We start from the raw sequence: 26,504 nt of genomic DNA on the forward strand, positions 1-26,504 counted from the left end.
TCAAAAATCTCCCCCCAAAAAACAAGAGTCCAGGGCCAGATGGCTTTCCAGGGGAATTCTACCAAACATTTAAGGAAGAGTTAACATGTACTCTCTTGAAGCTGTCCCAAAGAATAGAAATGGAAGGAAAACTTCCAAACTCTTTCTATGAAGCCAGCATGACCTTGATTCCAAAACCAGACAAAGACCCCACTAAAAAGGAGAACTATAGACCAATTTCCCTGATGAACATGTATGCAAAAATCCTCAAGAAAATATTAGCCAACCGGATCCAACAATACATTAAAAATTTTTTTCACCATGACCAAGCGGGATTTATACCTGGGATGCAGGGCTGGTTCAATATCCACAAAACAATCAATGTGATTCATCACATCAATAAAAAAAGGACAAGAACCATATGATCCTCTCAATAGATGCAGAGAAAGCATTTGACAAAATACAGCATCCTTTCTTGATAAACACCCTCAAGAGAGTAGGGAGAGAGGGATCATACCTCGAGATCATAAAAGCCATATATGAAAGACCCAATGCTAATATCATCCTCAATGGGGAAAAACTGAGAGCTTTCCCCCTAAGGTCAGGAACAAGATGGGGATGTCCACTCTCACCACTGTTATTCAACATAGTATTGGAAGTCTTAGCCTCTGCAATCAGACAACACAAAGAAATAAAAGGCATCCAAATCGGCCAGGAGGAGGCCAAACTTTCACTCTTTGCAGATGACATGATACTCTATATGGAAAACCCAAAAGATTCCACCAAAAAACTGCTAGAACTGATCCATGAATTCAGCAAAGTGGCAGGATATAAAATCAATGCACAGAAATCGGTTGTATTCCTATACACCAACAATGAAGCAACCGAAAGAGAAATCAAGGAATTGATCCCATGTACAATTTCACCAAAACCCATAAAATACCTAGGAATAAATCTAACCAAAGAGGTGAAAAGTCTATACACTGAAAACTATAGAAAGCTTATGAAAGAAATTGAAGAAGACACAAAAACACGGAAAAATTTTCCATGCTCCTGGATAGGAAGAACAAATATTGTTAAAATGTAGCTACTACCCAAAGCAATCTACATATTGAATGCAATCCCTATAAAAAAAAAACACCAGCATTCTTCACAGAGCTAGAACAAACAATCCTAAAATTTGTATGGAACCAGAAAAGACCCTGAATAGCCAAAGCAATCTTGAAAAAGAAAACCAAAGCAGGAGGCATGACAATCCTCCTGAAGCAAGGATTGCCTCTTGAAGCAAGACTTCAAGCTGTATGACAAGGCTGTAATCATCAAGACAGTATGGTATTGGCACAAACGCAGACACACAGATCAATGGAACAGAATAGAGAACTGAGAAATGGACCCACAAACGTATGGCCATCTAATCTTTGACAAAGCAGGAAAGAATATCCAATGGAATAAAGACAGTCTCTTCAGTAAGTGGTGCTGGGAAAACTGTACAGCAACATGCAGAAAAATGAACCTGGACCACCTTCTTACACCATACCCCCAAACACACTCAAAATGGATGAAAGACCTAAATGTAAGACAGGAAGCCATCAAAATCCTCCAGGAGAAAGCAGGCAAACACCTCTTTGACCTTGGCCTCGGCAACTTCTTACTTAATGCATCTCCGGAGGCAAGGGAAACAAAAGCAAAAATGAACTATTGGGACCTCATCAAAATAAAATCTTCTGCACAGGGAAGGAAACAATCAGCAAAACTAAAAGGCAATCGACGGAATGGGAGAAGATATGTGTAAACGACGTATCAAGTAAAGGGTTAGTATCCAAAATCTATAAAGAACGTATCAAACTCAACACCCAAAAAACAAATAATCCAGTGAAGAAATGGGCAAAAGACATGAAGAGACACTTCTCCAAAGTAGACATCCAGATGGCCAGCCGGTGCATGAAAAATGTTCAACATCACTCATCATCAGGGAAATACAAATCAAAACCACAATGAGATACCACCTTACACTTGTCAGAATGGCTGACATTAACAACTCAGGCAACAACAGATGTTGGCAAGGATGTGGAGAAAGGATCTGTTTTGCTCTGCTGGTAGGAATGAAAACTGGTGCAGCCACTCTGGAAAACAGTATGGAGCTTCCTCAAAAAATTAAAAATAGAACCAGCCTACGATCCAGCAATTGCACTACTAGGTATTTATACAAGGGATACAGGTATGCTGTTTCAAAGGGGCACATGTACCCCAATGTTTATAGCAGCATTATCGACACTAGCTAAAATATGGAAAGAACCCAAGTGTCCATTGACGGATGAATGGATAAAGAAGATGTGGTGTATATATATACAATGTAGTATTACTCGGCAATCAAAAAGAATGAAATCCTGCCATTTGCAACTACGTGGATGGAACTAGAGGGTGTTATGCTAAGCAAAATTACTCAGTCAGAGAAAGACAAATATATGACTTCACTCATATAAGGACTTTAAGACACAAAACATGAACACAAGGGAAGGAAAGCAAAAATAATATAAAAACAAGGAGGGGGAAAACATAAGAGACAAATATGGAGAACAAACAGAGGTTTACTGGAGGGGTTGTGGGAGGGGGGATGGGCTAAATGGGTGAGGGGCATTAAGGAATCTACTCCTGAAATCATTGTTGCACTATATGATAACTAACTTGGATGCAAATTAAAAAAATACAAAAAAAGAAAAACCCATTTGTTTCAAGATAATACATAACATGTAGTTTAAAAATCAGATATATCAACATACAGCAGTTTAAAAAAAGTTTTTTTTAACGTTCATTTATTTTTGAGAGAGAGAGAGAGAGAGCATTAGCAGGGAATCGGCAGAGCGAGGAGACACAGAACCCAAAGCAGGCTCCAGGCTCTGAGCCACCAGCACAGAGCCTGACGTGGGGCTCAAACCCACAAACCGTGAGATCATGTCCTAAGTTGAAGTTGGATGCTTAATTGACTTAGCCACCCAGGTGCCCCAACACATAGCCGCTTTTGCTTCTCCCTCCTCCATTCCTCAGTCCCGTTGTCCAGAGACAACCACTTTCATCTTTTTTATTTGTTCATCTGGTATTTACCTCTATATTTTAAATAGCTAGCTTATACTAATCTTTTGGTTTATCAATTTTAAAAATGTTCCTTTGACTTTCTATAGACTAGATGATAATTTAGTTTTTTTTCACTGCCACCATTATTTTATTTTCCTTCCTCGTATCCTCCCGATATACTTTATCACAACTTTTTATTTTATTAAAACTCACATTTAAATTATCATGGGTATGTAATTATTATTATTCATTGTTGACCAAAGTAGTATACTATGATTATTTTGTTTTTTGGTAGAAAATATTGTTTTTACTGGAAAATTGTGTCTTTTAGTTCTGGAAAGGGAAATACAGTTGTATCATAAATGAGAGTAGGCTAAACTCGTAACAAACTTTAAACTTTATAAAAGGCCACAAAATGGAGTGGCTTCACTCCCAGATAAGTTTATTTGTCATATAATAGTGCAGAGCAGATGTTTTGGGTCAGCAGGGTCTTCTGCCTTCCTTACCATGTGGTTCCTAAGATCATGTTGTTTACCTTTACCATTTTAGCTCACAGGAAGGTAAAAATACATGGAGACAATTTAACCCCGGCCTGGAAATGGCTCTACATTATTCCCATTTCCATTCCATTTGCGAGCACTTTGTCATTTGGCCCCTTAATTCTTAAGGAAGGAAATCTGAGAGATATTGACTAGTGCCCAGAAAGAAGACAACAGTGGATTTTGGTGGACCACTATCATTCTCTGTCACATATTATTTCTTTGAAAATTTCTTCCCTTCCGTTTTCTCTGTTCTCAATTTCTAGATTTCCTATTAGAGTTTGATTTCCAGGATTGATTTCTTATCTCTTCTGTTTTCCATCTCTTATCTTTTTATGTGTTGGAAGATGTTAATTATATCTTTTTTTTTTTTTAAGTTTAGTTTATTTTGTGAGAGTGCACACACAGGAGGGGCAGAGAGAGAGGGAGAGAGAAAGGGAATCCTAAGCAGGCTCCGCGCTGTGAGCATGGAACCCAGTGTAGGGATTGAACTCATGAACTGTGAGATCATGACTTGAGCTGAAACCAAGACGTTGGATGCCTGACTAAGCCACCCAGGTGCCCCTAATATATGTTTTACTGAAGATAAACTGTATTGAATTTTCATTTCAACTATAAGAACTCTTTTTTTGTTCTCTGATTATTTCTTGTCTCTTTCACTTCCTGGTTCTGTGACCTTAAGCAAGACACTGCACCTTTTCGAGCCTCAGTTTTCTTGTCTGTAAAATAAAAATAAAATTTGTAATATTACCTTCACGCTAAAATAATGTTGCCTTTTATGCCATTGACTCTGCATCATCAGAAAGATTTGTGTTTTCAGCCAGGGTTCTGCCACTTACTTACTGTAAGACCTTGGGCTAAGATATCTAACTTCCTTATGCATTGGTTTCCTCTTTGCAATATGGAGTCAATAATAATACCTACATCGGTATGTCATTATGAGTCTTCAATGAGATAATGCTTATGAAGCACATCACCTAGCACATGGTATTCCATAACTACTAATCTGAGAAATTATTATCCCTATTCCTCTTAAGAGCTGCAATTCCCATAGAAACATATAAACAATTTTAAGCAAATATAATTAATTAAGGCCATATACAACTGCCAGAATAGTATTATAAAGAAAGTGTTCATTTGCAGCTGGAGTGGATCTGCAAGATTTAATGGACCCACAAATATGATTTGCACAGCTGGTCATTGATGATAATAAGGCCAAGGTGATCAATTTATACCCACTTCTGGAGATTCTAAAATTTAAGCTCTAAAGCATTTGATGGTATCCTGAAGATAATGGGGGAGTCATTGAAGAGTTTTGGAGAGAGGAAGCATATCAGATTTGTGTTTCAGGAAATGAGGATAAATTATTAGTAGTTAAAAAAGATTAGCTTGGGGGCGCCTGGGTGGCTCAGTCGGTTAAGCGTCCGACTTCGGCTCAGGTCATGATCTCGCGGTCTGTGGGTTCGAGCCCTGCCTCAGGCTCTGTGCTGACAGCTCAGAGCCTGGAGCCTGCTTCGGATTCTGTGTCTCCCTCTCTCTCTGACCCTCCCCCATTCATGCTCTGTCTCTCTCTGTCTCAAAAATAAACAAACATTAAAAAAAAAAAAGATTAGCCTGTAAATAAATGATCCCTTGAGAATGGTGACATGACCTGGAGATCATGTTGGCTCATGGAGAAGAGAAGTGGTGTGGGTGATCTAAAACAGTATCTTCCATGGTGGGGTCACTGTGTGAAGGCATGCATGCAACTCCATTCTGCAGTGGGCGTTATTTGTCTGGGGGATCTCCTACAGCTACTGTCACTGATTAACAGTCAGGTGATGGCAAGTACCTTATATTTATTTTGTGCGGAGAGCCATGCCAGATACGAGTGGCTATGTTAAAGACCTGGATTTAGGGGGCGCCTGGGTGGCTCAGTCGGTTAAGCAGCTCTGTATCTCAGCTCAGGTCGTGATCTCACGGTTTCGTGAGTTTGAGCCCCACATCGGGCTCTGTGCTGACAGTGCAGAGCCTGCTTGAGATTTTCTCTCTCCTTTTCTTTCTCTCTGCCCCTCCCCCACTTGCACTGTCTCTCTCTTTCTCTCTCTCTCTCTCTCTCTCTCTCTCAAAATAAATAAACAAACATTAAAAATTTTTTTTTAATTAAAGAAAGACACGGATATGGTATCTTCTTACCAAGGAAATTATCAACAATAGAAAACTAATACTGTTAAGCTATAAGAATTCAGATTAATGAAGAAGAAAGGCAAGTCAATACATTATGAAGTATGATGGTGGGGTTATTTAAAATTAACTTCATTCCTTTTATAGATGGTAGAATGTATGTAAATTTGATACATATTAAATATGCTTTATGGAAGATATGAAAATTTAGCATAATTGGATATTTATTTAGAAAATTAAGTCAGTGAAAAATTGTGAGTTACATTGAAGAAAACAACTTTTTTTCCCATTTCTAGAAATAATAAGACAGAAGATAAACAGCTAATTGCAAATGCTATTTATTAATAATTTAACTGCTGGAACATATCACAGATCTATAGTGAGCCTTTTATCTGTGTTGTGCACAGGATGCATTAAAGTGTAATTGTGCACCATGGCTCGCACCCTCCCTGTTCAGTTAGAGAGAGCTGGGAAAAGAATTGGTACGGGGAAGGCAGGCAGGGGAACTAGCCTAAGCTAGATGTGATGTCCACTTTGCACAGACAAGAGGTGGAGATGAGAAGGAAGGAATCAGGAGGAGACTCACCCATGTCAGGAAAGGATTTGGGAGGCTTAACAGCAGGAAGTTCCCAAGTAGCTGCAGAGTGGTGGGAGGAGGGAAAGGGGTTTGAGAAGTGATGTTGTGAGTTAGGAGTTGATATTTTTGAGGACACATGTAATGATTGGAATCTCTGTTTTTCCTTTAAAAAAAATATTTATTTTGAGAGTGAGAGAGACATAGGGCACGTGCAAGCGGGGGAGGAGCAGAGAGAGGGAGAGAAAGAATCCTAATCGTGCACTGTCAGTGCTGAGCCCATCTTGGGGCTTGAACTCATGAACTGTGAGAGATCACAACCTGAACTGAAATCAGGAGTCAGACACTTAACTGACTGAGCCACCCAGGCGCCCCTGGAATCTCTTTTAATGACATTTTTTAATGACTTTTTACTATTGGCTACTGTTTCTGTGTGACTCTGTAAAACTTGTGGGACCTTGGTTTTTTAAAAATTAAGATTACATATAAGATTTACTGAGTATGAATAATCAGTGTACCTTTATATATCTTCATTATACCTTTAATTTTTTTGGCATTATTATAATTAACCTTTTTTGGCATTATTATAATTATCCTTTAATTTTTTTCCCTTTATTTGAAAATGTTTTCATGTCCCATTTGATGGACAGTTTTCTGATGAATTCAAATGACTATTATTCTTATACAAATTATTTGATGTAACAAGTCATTCAGTCTATAAACAAATTCTTAAATTGATGTAAGTAAAAAATCTTCTCTATATTTGAAATATGAACTTTCTACTCATTACTCACCTGTATTTACCAGTGACCCTATTTTAATGTATAACTTGTAATAGGTAAGTGTATGTCATTTTTTTCTTGTATTTAAGAAAAAGCTTTCATTCATTTTTCTAATATGTGGAGAAAATAATTTTAATTGCTTACTTAAAAAGCCACTTTGTTAATATACAGATTTCTATGACTCCATTTTCATGTAGTTATAACATACAATAGAAAAATAGGAATTATTTATTTTTAAGAATAACTTCCTCAAATTTGAGGAATTTGAGTTTTATAACGTCTTTCCAGGGGCGTCTGGGTGGCTCAGTCAGTTAAGGGTCCAACTTTGACTCAGGTCATACTCTCATGGTTCTCAGGTTCAAGCCCCACATGGGGCTCTCTGCTGTGAGCACGGAGCCCACTTCAGATCCTCTGTCCCCCTCCCTCTCCCCTGCTTGTGCACACACTCTTTCTCCATCTCAAAAATAAATAAACATTAAAAAAAAAAGGTAAAATGTCTTTCCATTTCTTCTGAAAAGTTAATATTTAGTTTGGTTTATAAGGCTAAAACTGCTTATTCATTCATTTATGAAGGGCCTATGATAATAACAGTACTAGTAATAATAATACTAACAACAGTAAGTAATAGTAATGGTAGAGGTCAAGATGCTATTTACTAGATGTCAGACCCTGTGGATAGTTATTGCTGTTGTTGTTGTTGTTATTGGTTTACCTGTTTTATACATGAGAACACTGCAGCCCGGAAAGGTTAACTAACTTATCCAAAGTCACATAGCTAGTATGATTTAAACCCAATTAGTCTGGCTCCAGAGTCTGTGCTCTCAGAACACTATCCAGCTTTCCAGTCTTCAAGCAGTCATAGTCTACAATGAGAAGAGACAACTCATTACAACTCACTGTTGTTACTTTACCAGTATACTCTGTAGGAACTCAGATGAAGGAGCCATAATCTCTGCCTGGGACATCAAGAATGAAGCAAGTCTTAAAGTAGAAAATTGCCAGAAAGGCACAAAGAGTTGAAGGATCAAGTACTTCCCGTGCAAAAGCACAGAGGCATCAAAATGCATAATGTGTTTGGAGGATGACAAGATTTCTGGTGTAACTGGAGTCCAGTGTGAATGGGAAGGAGGGATGGGAGATAAGGCTGGAAAGACTGAGAACAGATTATGAAGAGCCTTCTATGCCCTGAACAAACCAACTATGGAAAATTTGAGGAGGGGGCAATCAAGGAAATTTGAATATGGAGTGGGTATTAGTTACTAAAGAATTACTGTTAATTTTTAAGCGTGATAATTACATTGTGGTTATGTAAGATTTATCTTTTTGTTCAGTTAAGGATCCTAACAAAATCCAGTTGTTGTATTTGGATGTAATGTCACATAGGTCTTTTTTTAGTGTTTATTTATTTTTGAGAGAGAGAGAGAGAGAGAGAGAGAGAGAGAGAGAGAGAGAGGCAGAGAGAGAGGGAGACACAGAATCTGAGCAGGCTCCACGCTCTGAGCTGTCAGCACAGAGCCCAACGTAGGGCTCAAACCCAAAAACCACGAGATCATGACATGAGCCAAAGCCAGACACTTAGCTGACTGAGCCACCTAGGTGCCCTCACATGGGTCTTTTAAAGTCTCTTTTCATTGACAATAGCGTCTGTTCCCCTTTTTATGTCATTGATTTTTTGAAAACCTGAGTTAATTATCCTACAGAATTTCCTCCATTCTGGGTTTGTCAGATTGCTTCCTAATGATGTCATTTAACTTGTTCCACTATCTCCTGTATTGATATCCTGGAGGTTATATTTAAAGACTTGATTAGATTTAGATTAGGTTTTATTTTGGCAATCATATTTTGTAAGTGGTGTTGTGCGGTTCATATTTCATCTCATCAGGAGACAAACATTTAGTAATGCTAAGATTGAGCAGTGGGTTCAGATGGAGACAGCTTAATCCATTGTAAAGTTCCTCATCAGCCTTACACTTAATTGTTTGACCATTCATTGATGAACACTGTATGATTCAGTCATTTCATTAGAGGTTACAAAAAGGTGATATTCTAATCCTGTCATTCCTCGTGCATTTATTGGCTAGAGTAGTTTTAAGAGAATAACTTTCTCTCATCTACCACAACAATTTAATTACTTTAAAATACAATTCATACCAGAGAGAGAGAATAAGTGCCTAATTCATTTCCTTCAGTTATCAATTTAGAGAGAAGTTGTTACCCCAGGAACTAACATTGGCATCTAATGAGTTTCTTTTATCTTTCTCTCTTTCTCTATTTCTCTCTCCCTCATCCCCCCCCCATCCCTTTATTACCACTATGAACTTCTGTGTAACTTTTTTCCATATGTCTTATGTAGTTGCACACATTTTTCTTTTTCTTTTTTTTTTTTATTTTTGGGACAGAGAGAGACAGAGCATGAACGGGGGAGGGGCAGAGAGAGACGGAGACACAGAATCGGAAACAGGCTGCAGGCTCCGAGCCATCAGCCCAGAGCCTGACGCGGGGCTCGAACTCATGGACCGCGAGATCGTGACCTGGCTGAAGTCGGACGCTTAACCGACTGCGCCACCCAGGCGACCCAACACACATTTTTCTTGTTGGTGCTCAATCCTCCATTCAAGTTGACCATGTCCTTTTTATATTACTCCCATTAGTATGTGAGAGATTCCCTGCTTTCTGGCACAAGATAGACCAGGCTCATCTTGTATATTTCCTAACACAGACTTGGAATCAGCCATTTCTACCAAAAACTCTTGTTCTTTTTAGTGAGGAATGGTTCTTAGAGACTATAATCTGGATGCTAGGGCTTCTCATTGACATTGGATTGTAATTGCTTCTAAGCTTTTTTAGTAGACAGAATTATATCTCATTATTTTCTAAATTTTTTTAATGTTTTATTTATTTTTGAGAGAGAGAGAACATGAGTGAGGAGGGGCAGAGAGAGAAGGAGACAGAGAATCCAAAGCAGGCTCTGTACTGTCAGTGCAAAGCCTGATGTGGGGCTCGAACCCATGAACCGTGAGATCATGACCTGAGCTGAATTATAAATAAATTATCAAATAAATAAATTATCAAAAGCCAATACCTCAAGGTAGTAAGGTTGAAATGACACTTAACCGACTGAGCCACCCAGGTGCCCCATCATTATTTTTAAAGTAAGCAAATATATCTAGATTAAAAGCAAAACTTCTTGCCTATATTGAGGAGGCCAAGTGTTTGTTGAATGACATTTTATAAAACTTTTCCAACTACTACCTGACATTGTTTGCTTCCAGCAAAAACAAAAGTCATTTTTGCCCTTATGTGATATGTGTTCTTGAGATATTCTTGCACAAGCTCTTCTAGCCGTTTTTTTTTTTTTTTGGTATAATATTTACTGTAGCTCACTTCTAGATGAGACAACTGCTCTTACATTCTAGCTTTTATTAAATTTGAAAGTGATCTTAGATGCTGTGATTTTTTTTTTCAACGTTTTTATTTATTTTTGGGACAGAGAGAGACAGAGCATGAACGGGGGAGGGGCAGAGGGAGAGGGAGACACAGAATCGGAAACAGGCTCCAGGCTCCGAGCCATCAGCCCAGAGCCTGACGCGGGGCTCGAACTCACGGACCGCGAGATCGTGACCTGGCTGAAGTCGGACGCTTAACCGACTGCGCCACCCAGGCGCCCCGATGCTGTGATTTTTTGAATAAGCATGCATCTATAGTAGTGTGCCTTCTCCAAACTAACATAGTTCTTTAGAGTCTAGACTGTATGATACAAACTACAAATCAAGGAAGGAAGATGTAATTCAATTCTATAAAATAGTGATTCAACATTTACTGGATTAATCTTTCCATTAGCAACCTGACATGAATTAGTCATTGTGGAGGCATAGTGATTCATTGTTGTCCCTGGCCTTGGGAACTTTTTTCTTAAGTGGAATAGGATAGATGAGATATTTATTCTGTACCAAGAATAAGGATATTAATGTTATTGAGATTTGAAACTTCAGATAGGCTTAATTTGTGGAGCACATTTGTATATAGTAGGCAATAAATTATCAAAAGCCAATATCCTCAAGGGTAGTAAGGTTGAAATGACATATGTGAATTATAGATCCCTTAAAGGGTACTGAGTAAAATTAAGGATTTCTCTGTCTATCCCAAAGTATTGCTAACTTTAAGAAACTCATCTCAGAGAATGACATTTTCACTCTCAGGCACAAACTAGTGGGATGCAACCAGTGTTCTGACCAAGAGGAGTATTTTAAAAAATATTTTCTTAGTTCTCAAAAATAAATAGTATATCACAGATGGTTCCAATACACTTCACCCAATGAAAGGAAAAAGAGAACTAATTATACACAAAAGTTGGGAGTATAAACTTTTAGTAGATAGTCTCAGTTTGGAAATTGGATTAAGAAATGAGAAAATGTTGGCTGGAGATCATACAGCCTTTTGTGTAAGCCAGAGTTTGGCTTTCATTAGAGTTCTAGTATTAAGAATTTCAGTCAGAGTTTGAAACTTATTACCTTCATTATATGCCTACTTTGTGCAAAATATTATGCTAAGCACTCTTTGGAAATTGAGGTGGGGATGGAGAAAAGTAACAAGATACAGACACCATATGGAGATGGGGGTAGAGGAGGAGAGGAGAAGGTAACGAGAACAGGAAGGTAACAAGGAGAATGAAGTTGTTTGAAATGATGTGAAGAAAACAGATTTATAACAATTTATTGATGATGTCACCTAGTACAGATTGAAAAAAGTGCTAACTTGGTATTACAGATAAGCTGTTGTAAGAATACGAAGGAGAGAGAGAATAGTCCTGAGTGGTGGGTGATTGTGAAAGACTTCAAGGAGGAGGGGATATTAAACTAAAGCCTTGAAAGATGGGAGAGAATCTTAGAGGAAGAAGCATAAGAAGGACGTTCTAGGTTGAGAGAATGGCGTCCTCCAAAGAGATAGGGAGTGGGATGAGCAATGAAACTGGGAAGTTAAGTTTAGGGCCAAATTACAAAAGTCCAGAAATATCTCAGTAATAAGTCTAGATTTTAATGATGTTTGCTCTTTATCTAGGCCAAGTCTTTATCTCATACTCTCCAAAGTACTCTACCAATAAACAAGTGTTCTCCTTCACACTTTAGAAAATACACCCCTCTTGGGGGCGCCTGGGTGGCTCAGTGGGTTAAGCGTCGGACTCTTGGTTTCGGCTCAGGTCCTGATCTCGCGATTTCGTTGAGTTCGAGGCCCATGTTAGTACGGAACCCACTTAGGATTCTTTCTCTCTCCCTCCTTGTCTGCGCCCTCCCCTGCCCCCATCTCTGTCTCTCTCAAAATAAAGAAATAAACTTGAAAAAAAAAAAAGAAAGAAAATACACCCCTCTTTATGACATTTTAACATTTTTTCCATCTATAACTCTACTATGTGTACCAGCAGTCTGATTTTCAAGTTCTTTGGTAAGAGAAATTATTAACACTATAAATAGGCATTTTTAAATATTCTTCAAATAATCATGCCTATCTGAATACATTAGCATTTAATGTTAATATGAATTATTCAGGGAATACTCAAAGGACATTTATAAATAGTATTCAGCATAAAACAGACAAAAATGAATAAATATTACCCTAGTTTAATGAATCCTCTCAAATATCCTTATTTACCATTTGCCCTATTGTATTTGTAGATTTGATTTTGCAAAGTATCCTGTTTCCTAAGTTGTGGGAGAGAGATTTTATTCTTGAATCTGAATTTCATGTAGATCTTACCTTATAAAAAACAGTGCATTATTTTTTATTGCTCAACAAATGTTATCACTTACATTTGATGAGTTACATCTTGAAGTTTTGTGTAAGAGTGGTTTTGCTTTGATTTTCATCTATTCAGTTTTCTTATCCATTCATTTCAGTTCTCATTTGTTCAGTGGTCTTTTTTGCTTCTTAAAAGTATTTTTTTGCTAGAATTTTTCTAACTTGCAGAATTCATGGTAAATTTGAAAGATTATGCAGGTCCTTCATGGATATCATTTTTCTTTTTTTTTTTTTAAATTTTTTTTTCAACGTTTTTTATTTATTTTTTTGGGACAGAGAGAGACAGAGCATGAACGGGGAGGGGCAGAGAGAGAGGGAGACACAGAATCGGAAACAGGCTCCAGGCTCTGAGCCATCAGCCCAGAGCCTGACGCGGGGCTCGAACTCACGGACCGCGAGATCGTGACCTGGCTGAAGTCGGACGCTTAACCGACTGCGCCACCCAGGCGCCCCTCATTTTTCTTCTGTTCTCAACATTATAGGAAAGCACTTTTTCAAGAATTGAGATCATTTGAGTTTTTTTCCCAGTGGGCTTTGTATTAGAACCACAAAAATTAATATTGTATTTAACTGAAGTGAAAGGATAGAAGTTTTTTATCCTACACTCTACTCACTTCTCAGTCTTCTACAACTGTATCTGCCTTTGTTCTGTTCTTTTACTATTTATCACACAATTGTCAATTGTATTATTTAATACTGGACTTGTTTTACTTGAGCTACTGTTGTTCATTTTCTTGAAACCTTACAATACACTGGAATGTAACTCAAACCTAGATTTATTTCAGTGTTGAATTTGACACTTGAGGCATTGTTATTAAATTAGGAAAGGAACAGATATAATGTGCCCATCCTGAATGGTTTCCTACAGTAGACATTGTGTTTTTCTAGTGCAGTTTTTGCTACGAGCAGTAATTCATGAGATCAGTGAGTCAGCCAGTGCACAGCTATTTATTATTGGTCATCTACAATATACAAATCAACTATATGTGCATGTAATATCTATCCTTACCTTCTTTCTGAACTCCAGATGCACATATTCTACTGCCAAGGAGACATCTCTACTTAGATAGCAGGCATCTCAAAGTTAACACGGTTAGAAACAAACTTCCAGTTTTTTCACTGACCTGTACCTCTTCTAGTTTATTCATCTTAAAAATTGGCACCACCCTCTACCCAATTATTTGGGCCAAAATTTTGGGAGCCGTTCTTGAATCCTTTGTTTCCCTCACCCCAAATTTGTTCCCTGCTCTACCCCACCACCTACAACATCAGCAAGGCCATTGACTCTTCCTACGGACAATATGCGTGATGTGCACACAGGCCTTTCCTGCACTCCTGCTACCCCAGTCCAGGCCACCGTTGTCTCCAGCTGGACTTCTGCTCCTGCTCCTAACTCCCCAGTTCATTTTTCCCTCTTTTATAATAGATTCTCCACAGATACCTAGATACCTAGATACCTAGATACCTAGAGTGATCTTTTTAAATTTTTTTTTTCAACGTTTATTTATTTTTGGGACAGAGAGAGACAGAGCATGAACGGGGGAGGGGCAGAGAGAGAGGGAGACACAGAATCGGAAGCAGGCTCCAGGCTCTGAGCCATCAGCCCAGAGCCCGACGCGGGGCTCGAACTCACGGACCGCGAGATCGTGACCTGGCCGAAGTCGGACGCTTAACCGACTGCGCCACCCAGGCGCCCCTAGAGTGATCTTTTTAAAGCATGTATTAGGCCGTGGTCATGTCTCACTTTAAACTCTCTAAAGGCTTCCTCCCACACTTCAACACCACACTCCTAACCTTAGCCTATAGAGCTGTATGTGATCTGGCCCCTGCCCTTTTCCACTCTTGCCTCATTTCACACCATTCCCTGCGTTTCCCCTACATTCCAGCCACACTGGCCTTACTTTTCTCTAACTCACCAAACTGGTTCTTGCCTTGGAACCTTTGCACAGTTAGTTCCCTTTACCTGGAATGCTTTGCTCCTTCCCTGACCACTCAGTCTAAAGTAAAGTAAATTAAGTTGTTGCACCGTGTAGTATACGTATTTTAATGTCTTCAGTTTCACAGCACTTCTCAGAATGCAAAACTTCTTTTCATTGTTTATAATCTGCCTCTTCCCCCCACTAAATAGTATTCCCACTAAAAAATATGACTCTAGGAAGGCAGTGACCTGTGTACTTACTAATGTATCCCAGCATCTGGAACAGTGCCAGACACATCGTAAATAGTCGGTGGGTATTGAATGAACATTGTTTGAATGGACTGTGACAAATGTTACCTATGCGTCCCTTAACAGCAGTATTGAAATGATTCTTTTGATACCATTAATATTATTTTATTAATAGGATAACAGAGCTCTCTATTTCTCTCTTGTTTATGCTTTAGATATGAAGCCCCACAGATCGCCTTACGTTGTGGGATTATGCTGAGAGAATGTATCCGACATGAACCACTTGCCAAAATCATCCTCTTTTCTAATCAGTTCCGAGATTTCTTTAAGTATGTGGAGTTGTCAACATTTGATATTGCTTCAGATGCCTTTGCTACTTTTAAGGTAATTTTTTTTTAATCAGCTAGTTCATTTAGTTTCAGCATTTAGTTAAAGTCAATTGGCCTCCAAAGAAACAGTTTAATTAAAACGCAGAAAAAGCTATTCCTGAGGCCTGAGTATAACCGACTGTGAATTACGACACAAACCGCAAGAGTATCGATAATGCATTCTATTAGACCAGTGTATCACATTGTGGAAAAAAACAACTCAAAATACTTGTCACACACTCATAGAGAATGAATTGCAATATATAAATGTAGTATTCTATGCAAAGCATGCTTTCATTTATGTTAAAAACAAAGGGTATAAGCTGTCACTTAAGGTGCACTGAGTACCTCTGGAAGGTTATCAGGGAAGCAGGAACAGTGTTTACCTGCAGGGAAGAGAACTGGGTAGCAAAGGGAGCTGGAGAATGATATCTTTGAACATGAAGGACATCACATTACCTTATCAATGTAATTATAAATTCCCCTACAGTGAAACAAAATACTAAGAAATGATACTTTTTTTCCATAATCATCTATATTCTTATAAACTTATAATCTACTGTTACTTATAGGTAATAAATTTAATCTTAGTTTTTAAATTAAAAAAATTTTTAATTGTTATAAAATAACATACAACATGATATTTACCATCTTACCGTTCTTTAGTGCACAGTTCAGTAGTGCTAAGTATATTCATATTATTTGTGCAACTAATATCTATTAGATAACAATGCTCCATTTCCCCCTCCTCCCAGTGTCTGGCAACCACCATCTACTTTTGGTTTTGGAGTTTGACCATCAAAAAGATGTTCAGAGAGCATATTAGAAATAATGTAGCTAATTTGCAAACTAAAATACTAGAACTTATACATCCAATGAATGATATCACCTTAAAGGTCCTATCTTAGAAAATGATTTCCTTTTTCTTATGATCCTGCCATTATTTAATATATTTTGAAACTGGTACCATTTTCTGTGGCATGTTCATTTTTCAGTAATGTCAAATGTTTATCCTTCGAGGGCAGATAAAGTTTTGGAAACAGCACAAGGCTATTTGACATTCAGGTTCATGGGTCAAGTGGGTGATCTCGGTAGCTAGAACTGTTTTCGGTTTTGGTAATAATAATGAGATTGATAATAAAAATAAAATTTATTTTTAAATTTCTAAATAATAGTAAAATAATAAAATAATAAATAGTAATAAAAATTCTAAAACAGAGTCTGATTTTCTTCAGTGCATACCAATTGCCTCTGAAGATGATTTTAAAAGAGGAATTCTGAAAATATTTTAAGCTGATGATGTAACAGCATCATTGACCAAAAACAAAAAAAAAGTCAATTACAAATAGATAAGATTCATTCAAATGTATATATTCAGATTTGTTTCTATAAAAGCATTTTGGGGCGACTGGGTAACTCAGTTGGTTAAGTGACCGACTCTTGATTTCGGCTCAGGTCATGATCTCACAGTTCATGAGATCGAGCCCCATGTCAGCTCCACTCTGATGGCATAGAACCTGCTTGGGATTCTCTCTCTCTCTCTCTCTCTCTCTCTCTCTCTCTCTCTCTCTGTCTCCCTTTCTCCCTCTCCCTCTCTCTGCCCCTCCCCACCCAGCAATCACTCTATCTCAAAATAAATAAACTTCAAAAAAATAAAATAAAAAGCATTTCAGCAATTTACTTGCTCCATTTACATCATTCCAGATTTACTTCTACATTTTTTAGGATATAAATATATATTTTTACTTAATTGTAATACATGTATGGCTTTTTATTTTTATATATTACCTTAAATACTTATTTTAACAGTATTGACATAGTCCATATACCAATATTTGTAAATACTTTAATCTTATTACTTTATGTAAATGACTTGAAAGTTGTCTAGGACCTGGATGATAAATAGTATCTTTTTTTCTAACGTTTATCTATTTATTTCAAGAGGGAGAGAGAGTACACATTAACAGGCAAGGGAGGGGAAAGAGGGAGGAAGAGGTTGGGGCTGAACACTAAGGAGAGTTGCCTGGTGGGTGGAGGAAAGGGTAGCAAGGGCGACAAGCATGGGTGTGTGCTCAGAGTGCTGTCAGACCTGGAGCCTGTTCTGTTTGACAGGCTACTTGGTCTCTCACCCAGCAAAGCAAAAGCATGGTGGCTACAGATGAACCTCCCAAAGTATATCTAACAGCACATGGTGAGAGAGGCCTTGATGCATGAAATCTGTTGAATGACATTTAACACAAAAGATGATTCCATTTCTTCCTGGCAAAATGTCTGTGCCTAGATAACTAAGATGTTTTCTATTAATAGCACAGTTCCGTTCTTTCCCCCTTTTCTATCTGATGACTCTGCTATCATGGAAACAAAGTTGGCTCCTTTTTTGAAAGACTGTATGTAAGTGAAGCTTCACAAATAATTATAAACAAAGAACAAACTCTAACGGAGGGAAAAAGTAAATAGAAACGTATGTACTTTTCAAAATTTCCCCAAAGATTTTTCAACGTTTAATAGAATAAATTGATAATGTCTTGCTATCATATGTTCAACCCAATTTAATTTTCAGTACAATTTGGATATCAAAAGTAAATTCATGTTTTAATTTGTACCTCAGCATATTTTCCATTGAACTTAAGTCAAGCGTCTGAAAATCTAAATAACCATAAAAAGTTTTATAGTATGCTAACAATATTGGAAATGCCAACTTTATGTATTTTTCCAAAATGCTGTGGTTAATATAGTAGAACAGTGACCATAAGTCTCTTTTTCTTTTTAGATAGATGGCTTTTTAGATAGATGGCTTTTTCTTTTTAGATAGAAGTCTCTTTTTCTTTTTAGATAGATAGGGGTTTTGGTTGTTTGGTTGGTTTGGTGTTGGTCTGATTTTAATTTGGTTTTATATTTTGTTTTTAACCTCTTAGACTTACCTTTTTTGTTTTGAGCTCCAACAGCCCTCTGGCTGTTGCCCAGTCTAATCATTAATGTTTTAGCACTGTTTATATTTTTGTGGCAGTGTTGTCTACAAATTGTCCTTTCCCCAAAAGCACACCTAACAATCAGAATTTCTTTCATCCCTCCTTCCAAGAATTGACATGATAGAAGGGGTCTGAATTCCACCTCCCTCTGCCACCTGACTGGCACTATGTCCTTGAGCAAATAGTTAACCTTAGAGTTTCATTTTCTCATCCGTGAGATGAAGAAAATAATCCCTGCTTTGCAGAGTTGCTGTGAAGATTAGAAATAATGTGTGTAAAGTGCTCTGCATGCTCCTGGGCGCATAGTAAACCCTCCATAAATGGCAGCTGCTACCTGGCCCATCAACTGCCATGTCCCTGCCATTGAGTGTGTCTCTGTCACTCCACCCCGTGTCTCCCAAGCTGTGCAGAAGTCACTCCCATATCAATATCAGATATTCTTTAGCATAATACCTAGACTATGCAAAGCTTAGTCTTGTCAAAACAGAATTGTGAAGAGGTGGGATGAAAGGGTACACTGTTTCAAATAATATTTAAAATTGTATTTTATTAAAAACATTTTTTTAACATTTATTTATTTTTGTGACAGAAAGAAAGACCGTGAGTCGGGGAGGGGCAGAGAGAAAGGGAGACACAGAATCAGAAACAGGCTCCAGGCCCTGAGCTGTATGCATAGAGCCCGAAAGGCAGATGCTGAACCCAACTGAGCCACCCAGGAGCCCCAATAGTTTTTAAAATTTTGAATTATTTAAAATTTGAACTTTATTTTTCTTTGCAACTTTCTGCTTTTTCCTTTTTGGGTAGGATCCTACCTGTTTTATTTTTCCCACTGTTCTATGATCTACAATGATGCAGCAATTATATTTAGTTTTGTATTATATGTATATATGCATGGGTGTATGTATAGACTGTTCCTCCAGTTGTGTGCACGTATTTATTATGAACAGAAATTTGAGGGTATAGCTATGAATATACACACACGAGTGTGAGAGAAAGTGTGTGTGTGTGTGTGTGTGTGTGTGTGTGTGTGTGTGTGAGAGAGAGAGAGAGAGAGAGAGAGTCATTTACTGGCTGTACCCACCATGTACCTGTGCTAGAGGAATTCTACCCCACCTTATTTTATTTTTCTATTATTGGATATGCAAGTTATTTCAAGTTTTTCCCCCTTGGAATTTGAAGTTGCTGCTACTAACAGGACTCCCTCCTGATGCCTCTGTTTTTGGAGTACCACTAATGCACAGTGAATGGAAACCTTCCCACACAGCGTGTATCTGCACAGCGCTCTGTCTGCTGCCGTGCAGACCTGTAGCCATGAGAGCACACAGTCCCCACGCTCAAGCCTGCCCACTGTTGTTACAGGCGGATCCAGTGTCTGCACAGCCCTTTCTAACCGGGGTCAGCTCTGAAAATCACTGATACTCTGAGGAGGTTAGGGAAGCAGGTGTCCGAAAACTAGGGACCCTAAAGCATGCCGTGGGACTACCTTATTCTTCTGGGGGCCCTGGATACAGGAACTCATTTGAATTTTGACCTCAGACAGACCAGGAATGAATTGCTGTGGAGGGGTTTCCCATTTTAAAATTCCAGTTCCAGAACAGCACTGAATGTTCTACTGGGAAAAAAAAGTACAGCTTTCCACTGATAGGCTCAGCAGTCACTCAAGATATGATGATAAGTAATGAAATGAAATCAACAGCTAGTCTCATTGTTCTTGAACTTGAAAATTACAGTGCAAAATGCTTTAAATATTTTACTTGGTATTAAAATAGAAACAGGTGAGTTTTGCCATTGCTGCTACCTTCCTGTTCTCTGTGAATTTATGTTGTGGATCTTCTATATGCTTTTAGGTAGTTTTAATTAAATGTGTATTAAAGTATAAGAACTTATTTTGGAAAACTTTAAAATTCTTGTTATGTTTTTAATTAAATTCTACATTCTACCTAGACAGGGTATTTAGCCTGTAAGCGTATAAAAGGGATTAGGTGAGGCTTGTTTTCTTTCAACATTAAGGTGAATTAAGGATATAATTTAGGTGTGAGTTGAAGACAGTCAAACGTTCCTTTATGCTTTTGTTCAGTTTTCTGAGAGCTATGCCTGTCATAAGACCAGTCTGCTTGTCTTCAGCTTTGAAAGCGGGCATTGTGCTACTTAGTCACCGCAGTCCTTGCACAGCACCTCACAGCCCATCAACCGGGGGCAGGCGGATCCTGGGATGGCACAGTTAAGTGTCATTCTTGTGCTTCTCAGCAGCCTAGGCACCTCCATTTTAAACGTGGTTAAGGAAAAAAAACTAAAGGTTGACATTCCTGAAAATCTTTTAAGTTAACTAATGAGATACAGTTTTAAGACATTCAGAATTCTTTAAAAAAAAAAAAAAAGCTATCGGGGGCACCTGGGTGGCTCAGTCGGTTAAGCATCTGACTTTGGCTCAGGTCATGATCTTACAGTTTGTGGGTTCGAGCCCCATGTCGGGTTCTGTGCTGATGGCTCAGAGCCTGGAGCCTGCTTCAGATTCTGTGTCTCCCTCTCTCTGCCCCTACCCCACTCTCACTCTCTCTCAAAAATAAATAAGCATTTTAAAAAATTTATATATATATATATGTGTATATATATAGCTATTAACAATATTTCAAAAAGATCATTATACACTTTATTTGGATTTTATATCATAATCACAGGGTAGCCATGGCCTGAAGAAATATACTGTAGACCCCCTCACATAGGTGCCATCTGTTTCACTAAATTATTCCTATCATAAATCTAACAATGATATGAATTAAAACACTTTATTGTTTTTAACATGAAACACATTTGCATTTCACATCTTAAACTAAGAATGGAAATAATTTTGTGGTATAAAGAAAATATTCTTCAGAAACTTTTATGTTTCAAGTGACTGGACTTACATAATTCTTAGAAGGAAATACCAGGTTTGTAAAATTTATTAGCTATAATAATTTTATTTCACTTAACTGTTCTTTTTCTAGGATTTACTAACGAGACATAAAGTGTTGGTTGCAGACTTCTTAGAACAAAATTATGACACTGTAAGTAGAAGTCCTTTTTAAGATTTTACCTTTTTTTCTCTTCTCCCCTCTCTCTCCTTCTTAGATCTATGGATACTGGCTCCTATTTGTGATCCACAACAGACACCAACCATAGTCCACCATGCGCCCAATTTGTCCATTTACCTGGAAGCCAGGTCATCAGGAAACTGTGGAAAATTGAGGGCTTTCTTATTTTTCACACCTCTTCCTGTTGTATCAGCTCCAAAAAAAGACTGGTACCTGCTCACTTTGATCGTGATTTAAGAGCATCCATGTTGCCCTTATGAGGCAGTAGGTAGGGGCACCTGGGTGGTTCAGTCAGTTGAGCATCTGATTTCAGCTCAGGTCATGATCTCACGGTTTGTGAGTTTGAGCCCACATTGGGCTCGCCACTGTCAGCGCAGAGCCCACTTCAGATCCTCTGTCCCACCTCTCTGTCCTCCCCTGCTCATGTTCTCTCTCAAAAATAAACAAACACTTAAAAAAAGAAGAGGCAGTAGGTAACCATAAATGGAAGAGCACTCCACCCTCACTAAAAAATAAATAATTTTACTTGCTTGATAATTAGTTTTACTTACTAGTAGAAATACCAGTTCCCTTCTCAAATGGTGAATCCAGCCCATCCTTTTGAGATTCAGCTGAAACATGACTTTTCTAGGAAGCTTTCCCTAATCCCACCTGTCCACATGCATGCATGCACAATTCCCCCGCCCCCACTGTTCACATTGTATTATTATGGAGTGTCTGTACCTTCCTGGCTGGTTCCTGAGCTCCCTGAGAAGCAGGAACCCTATCTGTCAAACACAGGGTTCAGAGCCTGCTTGCCTGGCTTCAAGACCCAGCTCTGCCTCTTATTAATTGTGTTACTTTGGGTAAGGTAATTTGGGTAATTTTGCACCTACTGCAAAATGAAGATATTAATAATACCTACCTCATTGGGTTGTTTGCAGGAATTTGTAAAGATTTGGAACAATTTTTTTAGGATAATACCATATTAATCCCTCAGTATTAATTTTGTCATTATTACTTGTATCCCTAATACCTAACTCAATGCTGTACAATGGTGGTGTTCAATGAGTATTGGATAAATAGATATATCCAAGAAGCTATGCTTTTGCTAAATACATAAGCAAGAGAAACAGCATGATTAAAGTGAACATGGCACAAACCTAAAAGAGAAATTGTAAATCTTGATCTAGTGTTGGTTCAGATGCTCTAGACCAGTGATGTCCCACTGAAATAAAAGCCACTGTATAATTTAAAAATTTGTAGTTAGCTACACAAATAGGTAAAAGGAAACACATGACTCTGTGAAGATACAGAATACCCTCCCTGTCACTTTCCTATAGCTTCACACATCCAAATCACAGAAATTCAACTATGTCTCTTTTATTCATATATTGTTTACATATCTTCCTTTGAGATTAAGAATTAGCAGGGGTGCCTGGGTGGCTTAGTCGGCTAAGTGCCCAATTTTGGCTCAGGTCATGATCTCATGGTCCATGGGTTGGAGCCCTTCTGTCAGCTCTGGGCTGTCAGCTCAGAGCCTGGAGCCTGCCTCAGATTCTGTGTCTCTCTCTGTGCCCCTCCCCGACTCATTCCCCCCCTTCAAAAATAAACATTAAAAAAAATAATTAGCAATGTAATCATGAAGTCAAAATTGATTTTCATATCCTAAAATTATCAAGAAAATATTTGTGGGATCAACTGGAGTACTTAGATCTAAATGCAAAACATGAAGGGAGAATAATTTTTATTGCCAGCAGTATCCAAAAGCTTCTAGACCAAAAGAAAATGGCATATTTTTAAACTAAGGAAATGAGCTATTATTATAGTTTGGTTGATCAGAAACTGCAGATGCTAGATGGAATGTTAGAGACTCATTAGATGTACCTTATAATAAGTGAAAACAAGAGAGCTAAGATAGTTTATTACAAAACCCGTGGTATCAGCTACTGATCTTTTCTATAGAATGAGTGATGTAAATGTGTTGAGTAACACTGCTTTGCATTCAGGACATAGTACATAACAATTTGGGAGACTGTAAACTCATTCTCCTTGATCCCTTATTTACCTAATTTTTTTCTTTGTATCTATAGTCACTTCTTGTGTAATTTGGTAGCTTCACAGACGCTGAGGCTGCTGTACCAACCTGAACACGAGCTCTGAGAGCTCATGCCCCCTCAGATATTTCATACTTCCTGAGTTTCATATTTTTTTGGCAGTAAACCATGAGATGGGAGCACACTGATATATGACTCTAAAATAATGAAACTGGCATCTTGGGGAATGTCATACCTTATACATGTGTTTGAAGTTTCTGGTTACATATGATTTCACTCATATGTGGAATTTACAAAACAAAGGGACTGAAAAAAGAAAGAAAAATAGAGAGAGACAAACCAAGAAACATACTCTTAATTGTAGAGAACAAACTGATGGTTACCAGAGGGGAGTTAGGTGGGGAAATCGGGGAAATTGGAGTTGGGGATTAAGGAGGGCACCTGTCCTTACGAGCACCGAGTGATGTGTGGAAGTGTTGAATCACTATATTGTACACGTGAAACTAATATAACACTGTATGTTAACTAAATTGAAATTAAAATTTTTAAAAACTTACCACAAAGTTTGATAAATTTAATGTCCCACAAAATCCTCTTCAGTTTCATGACAGAATAAGTTAAACTTACTGTTTAGTACAAACAATAAGCCCTTCATATAAAAGAGTCTAATTATTATGACTTTAATGTGAACTAGATGCTTTCTTTTTAATATTTATTTATTTTTGCGAGAGAGAGACAGAGGAGAGGGAGGAGGGGCAGAGAGACGGCGGGGGCGGCGGGGGGGGGGGGGGTGGAGTGGAGGGGGTTGGTCAGAGGACTGGAAGCAGGCCCTGTGCTGACAGCAGAGAGCCTGATACAGGACTCAGACTCAGGAACCGTGAGATCATGATTTGAGCCGAAGTCGAACACTTAGCTGACTGAGCCACACAGGTACTCCCCAATGTTCTTACTTTCCACTTTCTTAATTCCCAGTTGGTAATTATCATCTGTGTGCACTGCTTGCCCTCATTGCGTACGTGCACACACACCTCACCCTCAACCCTCTGAGGACCAGGACTGTTTTCCACCCTCCTCAGCCCCTGGACTCTCCTGCTTCAGTTCTCTGTTGGGCTCACTCCTCCCACCTCAGTGGTCCCTGAAGCATGTCCTTGCCTGGTGGGACGTTGACGCTGAGCTTCCCCCAACTGTGGCACTCTATATGAAACTAAAGGGCCCAGTAGTGGAGAGTAGTTGACAGGCACCCTGGGAAACGGGGGCCTCGAACACCAGCATCCTCCAGCTTCTGGGGACAGGGAAGTCCTCTAGAGAGGCCAGCTGGGATTAGATTAGCATGGCCATTGTGCAGCAAAAGTTGCCCCGTTTCTCTATGTGTCCGCTATGAACTTGACACTTTGATTCTTTATGGGGTACCAAGTGGAGCTCTAAGTATATTTAATCTTTTCCTAAATTATTCATGCACTCGTAGCTACCAGCAAGGCTACCTGAACAAATGACATGAAATGTGTTATTTTGCTACCCACTTAATAGATGAATTAGATCTTTTATTCAAAAGGGTTTGAGAGGACTCAAATACTCCATTTTTCTACTCAATTTTTAATTTTCAGAACTAAAGTAGCGAAGTACATCTGTTGTTTCACTTGACCTCCGTATCCCGCTGTGTCTTTATGTGTAAAGGATGGTGAACTGGGAACCTCCGGGTGGACAGTGTGATCAGCATGGCGTTCAGCACATTGATGCAGAGCACAGCAGCTGGGCCGTGCTGGCCTAGTGGGCTGGGAATTTACTTTTGAAGCAAGAGAGTAATAAGCAAACCTAAAGCAGAGGAACCACTGCTGGTGTTACACTCTAATATTTGTTTTCTTTTCATTAGATTTTTGAAGACTATGAGAAATTGCTTCAGTCTGAGAATTATGTGACTAAGAGACAATCTTTAAAGGTAATATCAAATTGCTTAAGTTAGTCTGTGTTGGTTGATGTCTTGTTAGTAAATGATGGCCTCTTAGTGGACAAGTACATATGGGAAAAATTAAAGTGTCCCCCCCCACTTTATTTTTGTAACTTGAAAAGTATGCTTCATGTTATGACTGTACTTTGTAGCAAAACAATGTTGTGTCCTGCCTCGACTACTTTTTTGAAGTAATAACATAAAAATAGTAAGTGCGTGATAAAGTAGAATTTCGTATATTTCAGCTCAGAAAGAAAGTCAAACCTAAGTTAATTTAAATAAAACCACAGTTCTCTCCTAAGGGGATATTTTCTGGAGATGAAAAGAAATCACTCTTAGCTTGAAACTAAGATCTGAATTACTGTTTATAAGGAAGAAACAGCAAAGTTATCCTGTAGTTCTCTCTCTCTCTCTCTTTTTTTTTTTTTATGTTTATTTATTATTTTTGAGAGAGAGAAACAGAGTGTGAGCTGGGGAGGGGCAGAGAGAGAGAGGGAGACACAGAATCCGAAGCAGGCTTCAGGTGCTAAGCTGTCAGCACAGAGCCCAATGCAGGGCTTGAACTCACAAACCCAGGGCTTGAACTCACAAACCGTGAGCTCAAGATCTGAGCCAAAGTCCGACGCTTAACCGCTTAACTGACTGAGCCACGTGGACACCACTTCTGCAGTTCTCTTTCAGTGTATCTTGAAACAGAAACCAAAATGACCGTATTTTTCTTGTACATCTATATAATGTAGACTTCGTAGGGTATTTTTCAGAGAAGGGGGGAAGAAAAGGTGACACTGACAAAATATAACACATCAAATGCAAGATTGAAGTTTGGGGCGCCTGGGTGGCTCAGTCGGTTAAGCGTCCGGCTTTCGCTCAGGTCACGATCTCGCGGTCCGTGAGTTCGAGCCCCGTGTCAGGCTCTGGGCTGATGGCTCAGAGCCTGGAGCCTGCTTCCGATTCTGTGTCTCCCTCTCTCTCTGCCCCTCCCCCGTTCATGCTCTGTCTCTCTCTGTCTCAAAAATAAATAAATGTTAAAAAAAAATTTTTTT

General features: G+C 38.6%; 1 protein-coding gene across 6 annotated transcripts in view; it reads left to right on the forward strand.

The window, feature by feature from the left end:
* Nucleotides 1–26,504, forward strand: part of CAB39L (calcium binding protein 39 like) — a 135,092-nt gene that overhangs the window by 76,481 nt on the left and 32,107 nt on the right. For all 6 annotated transcript variants that reach the window (XM_047865263.1, XM_047865291.1, XM_047865254.1 and 3 more), the window contains 3 exons: nt 15,285–15,453; nt 21,394–21,453; nt 25,387–25,452. In XM_047865263.1, coding sequence (XP_047721219.1) covers nt 15,285–15,453; nt 21,394–21,453; nt 25,387–25,452 — 295 coding nt within the window. The remainder of the gene's footprint in view (nt 1–15,284; nt 15,454–21,393; nt 21,454–25,386; nt 25,453–26,504) is intronic.

Source organism: Prionailurus viverrinus, chromosome A1 (assembly GCF_022837055.1).
Source record: "Prionailurus viverrinus isolate Anna chromosome A1, UM_Priviv_1.0, whole genome shotgun sequence".
NCBI lineage: Eukaryota > Metazoa > Chordata > Mammalia > Carnivora > Felidae > Prionailurus > Prionailurus viverrinus.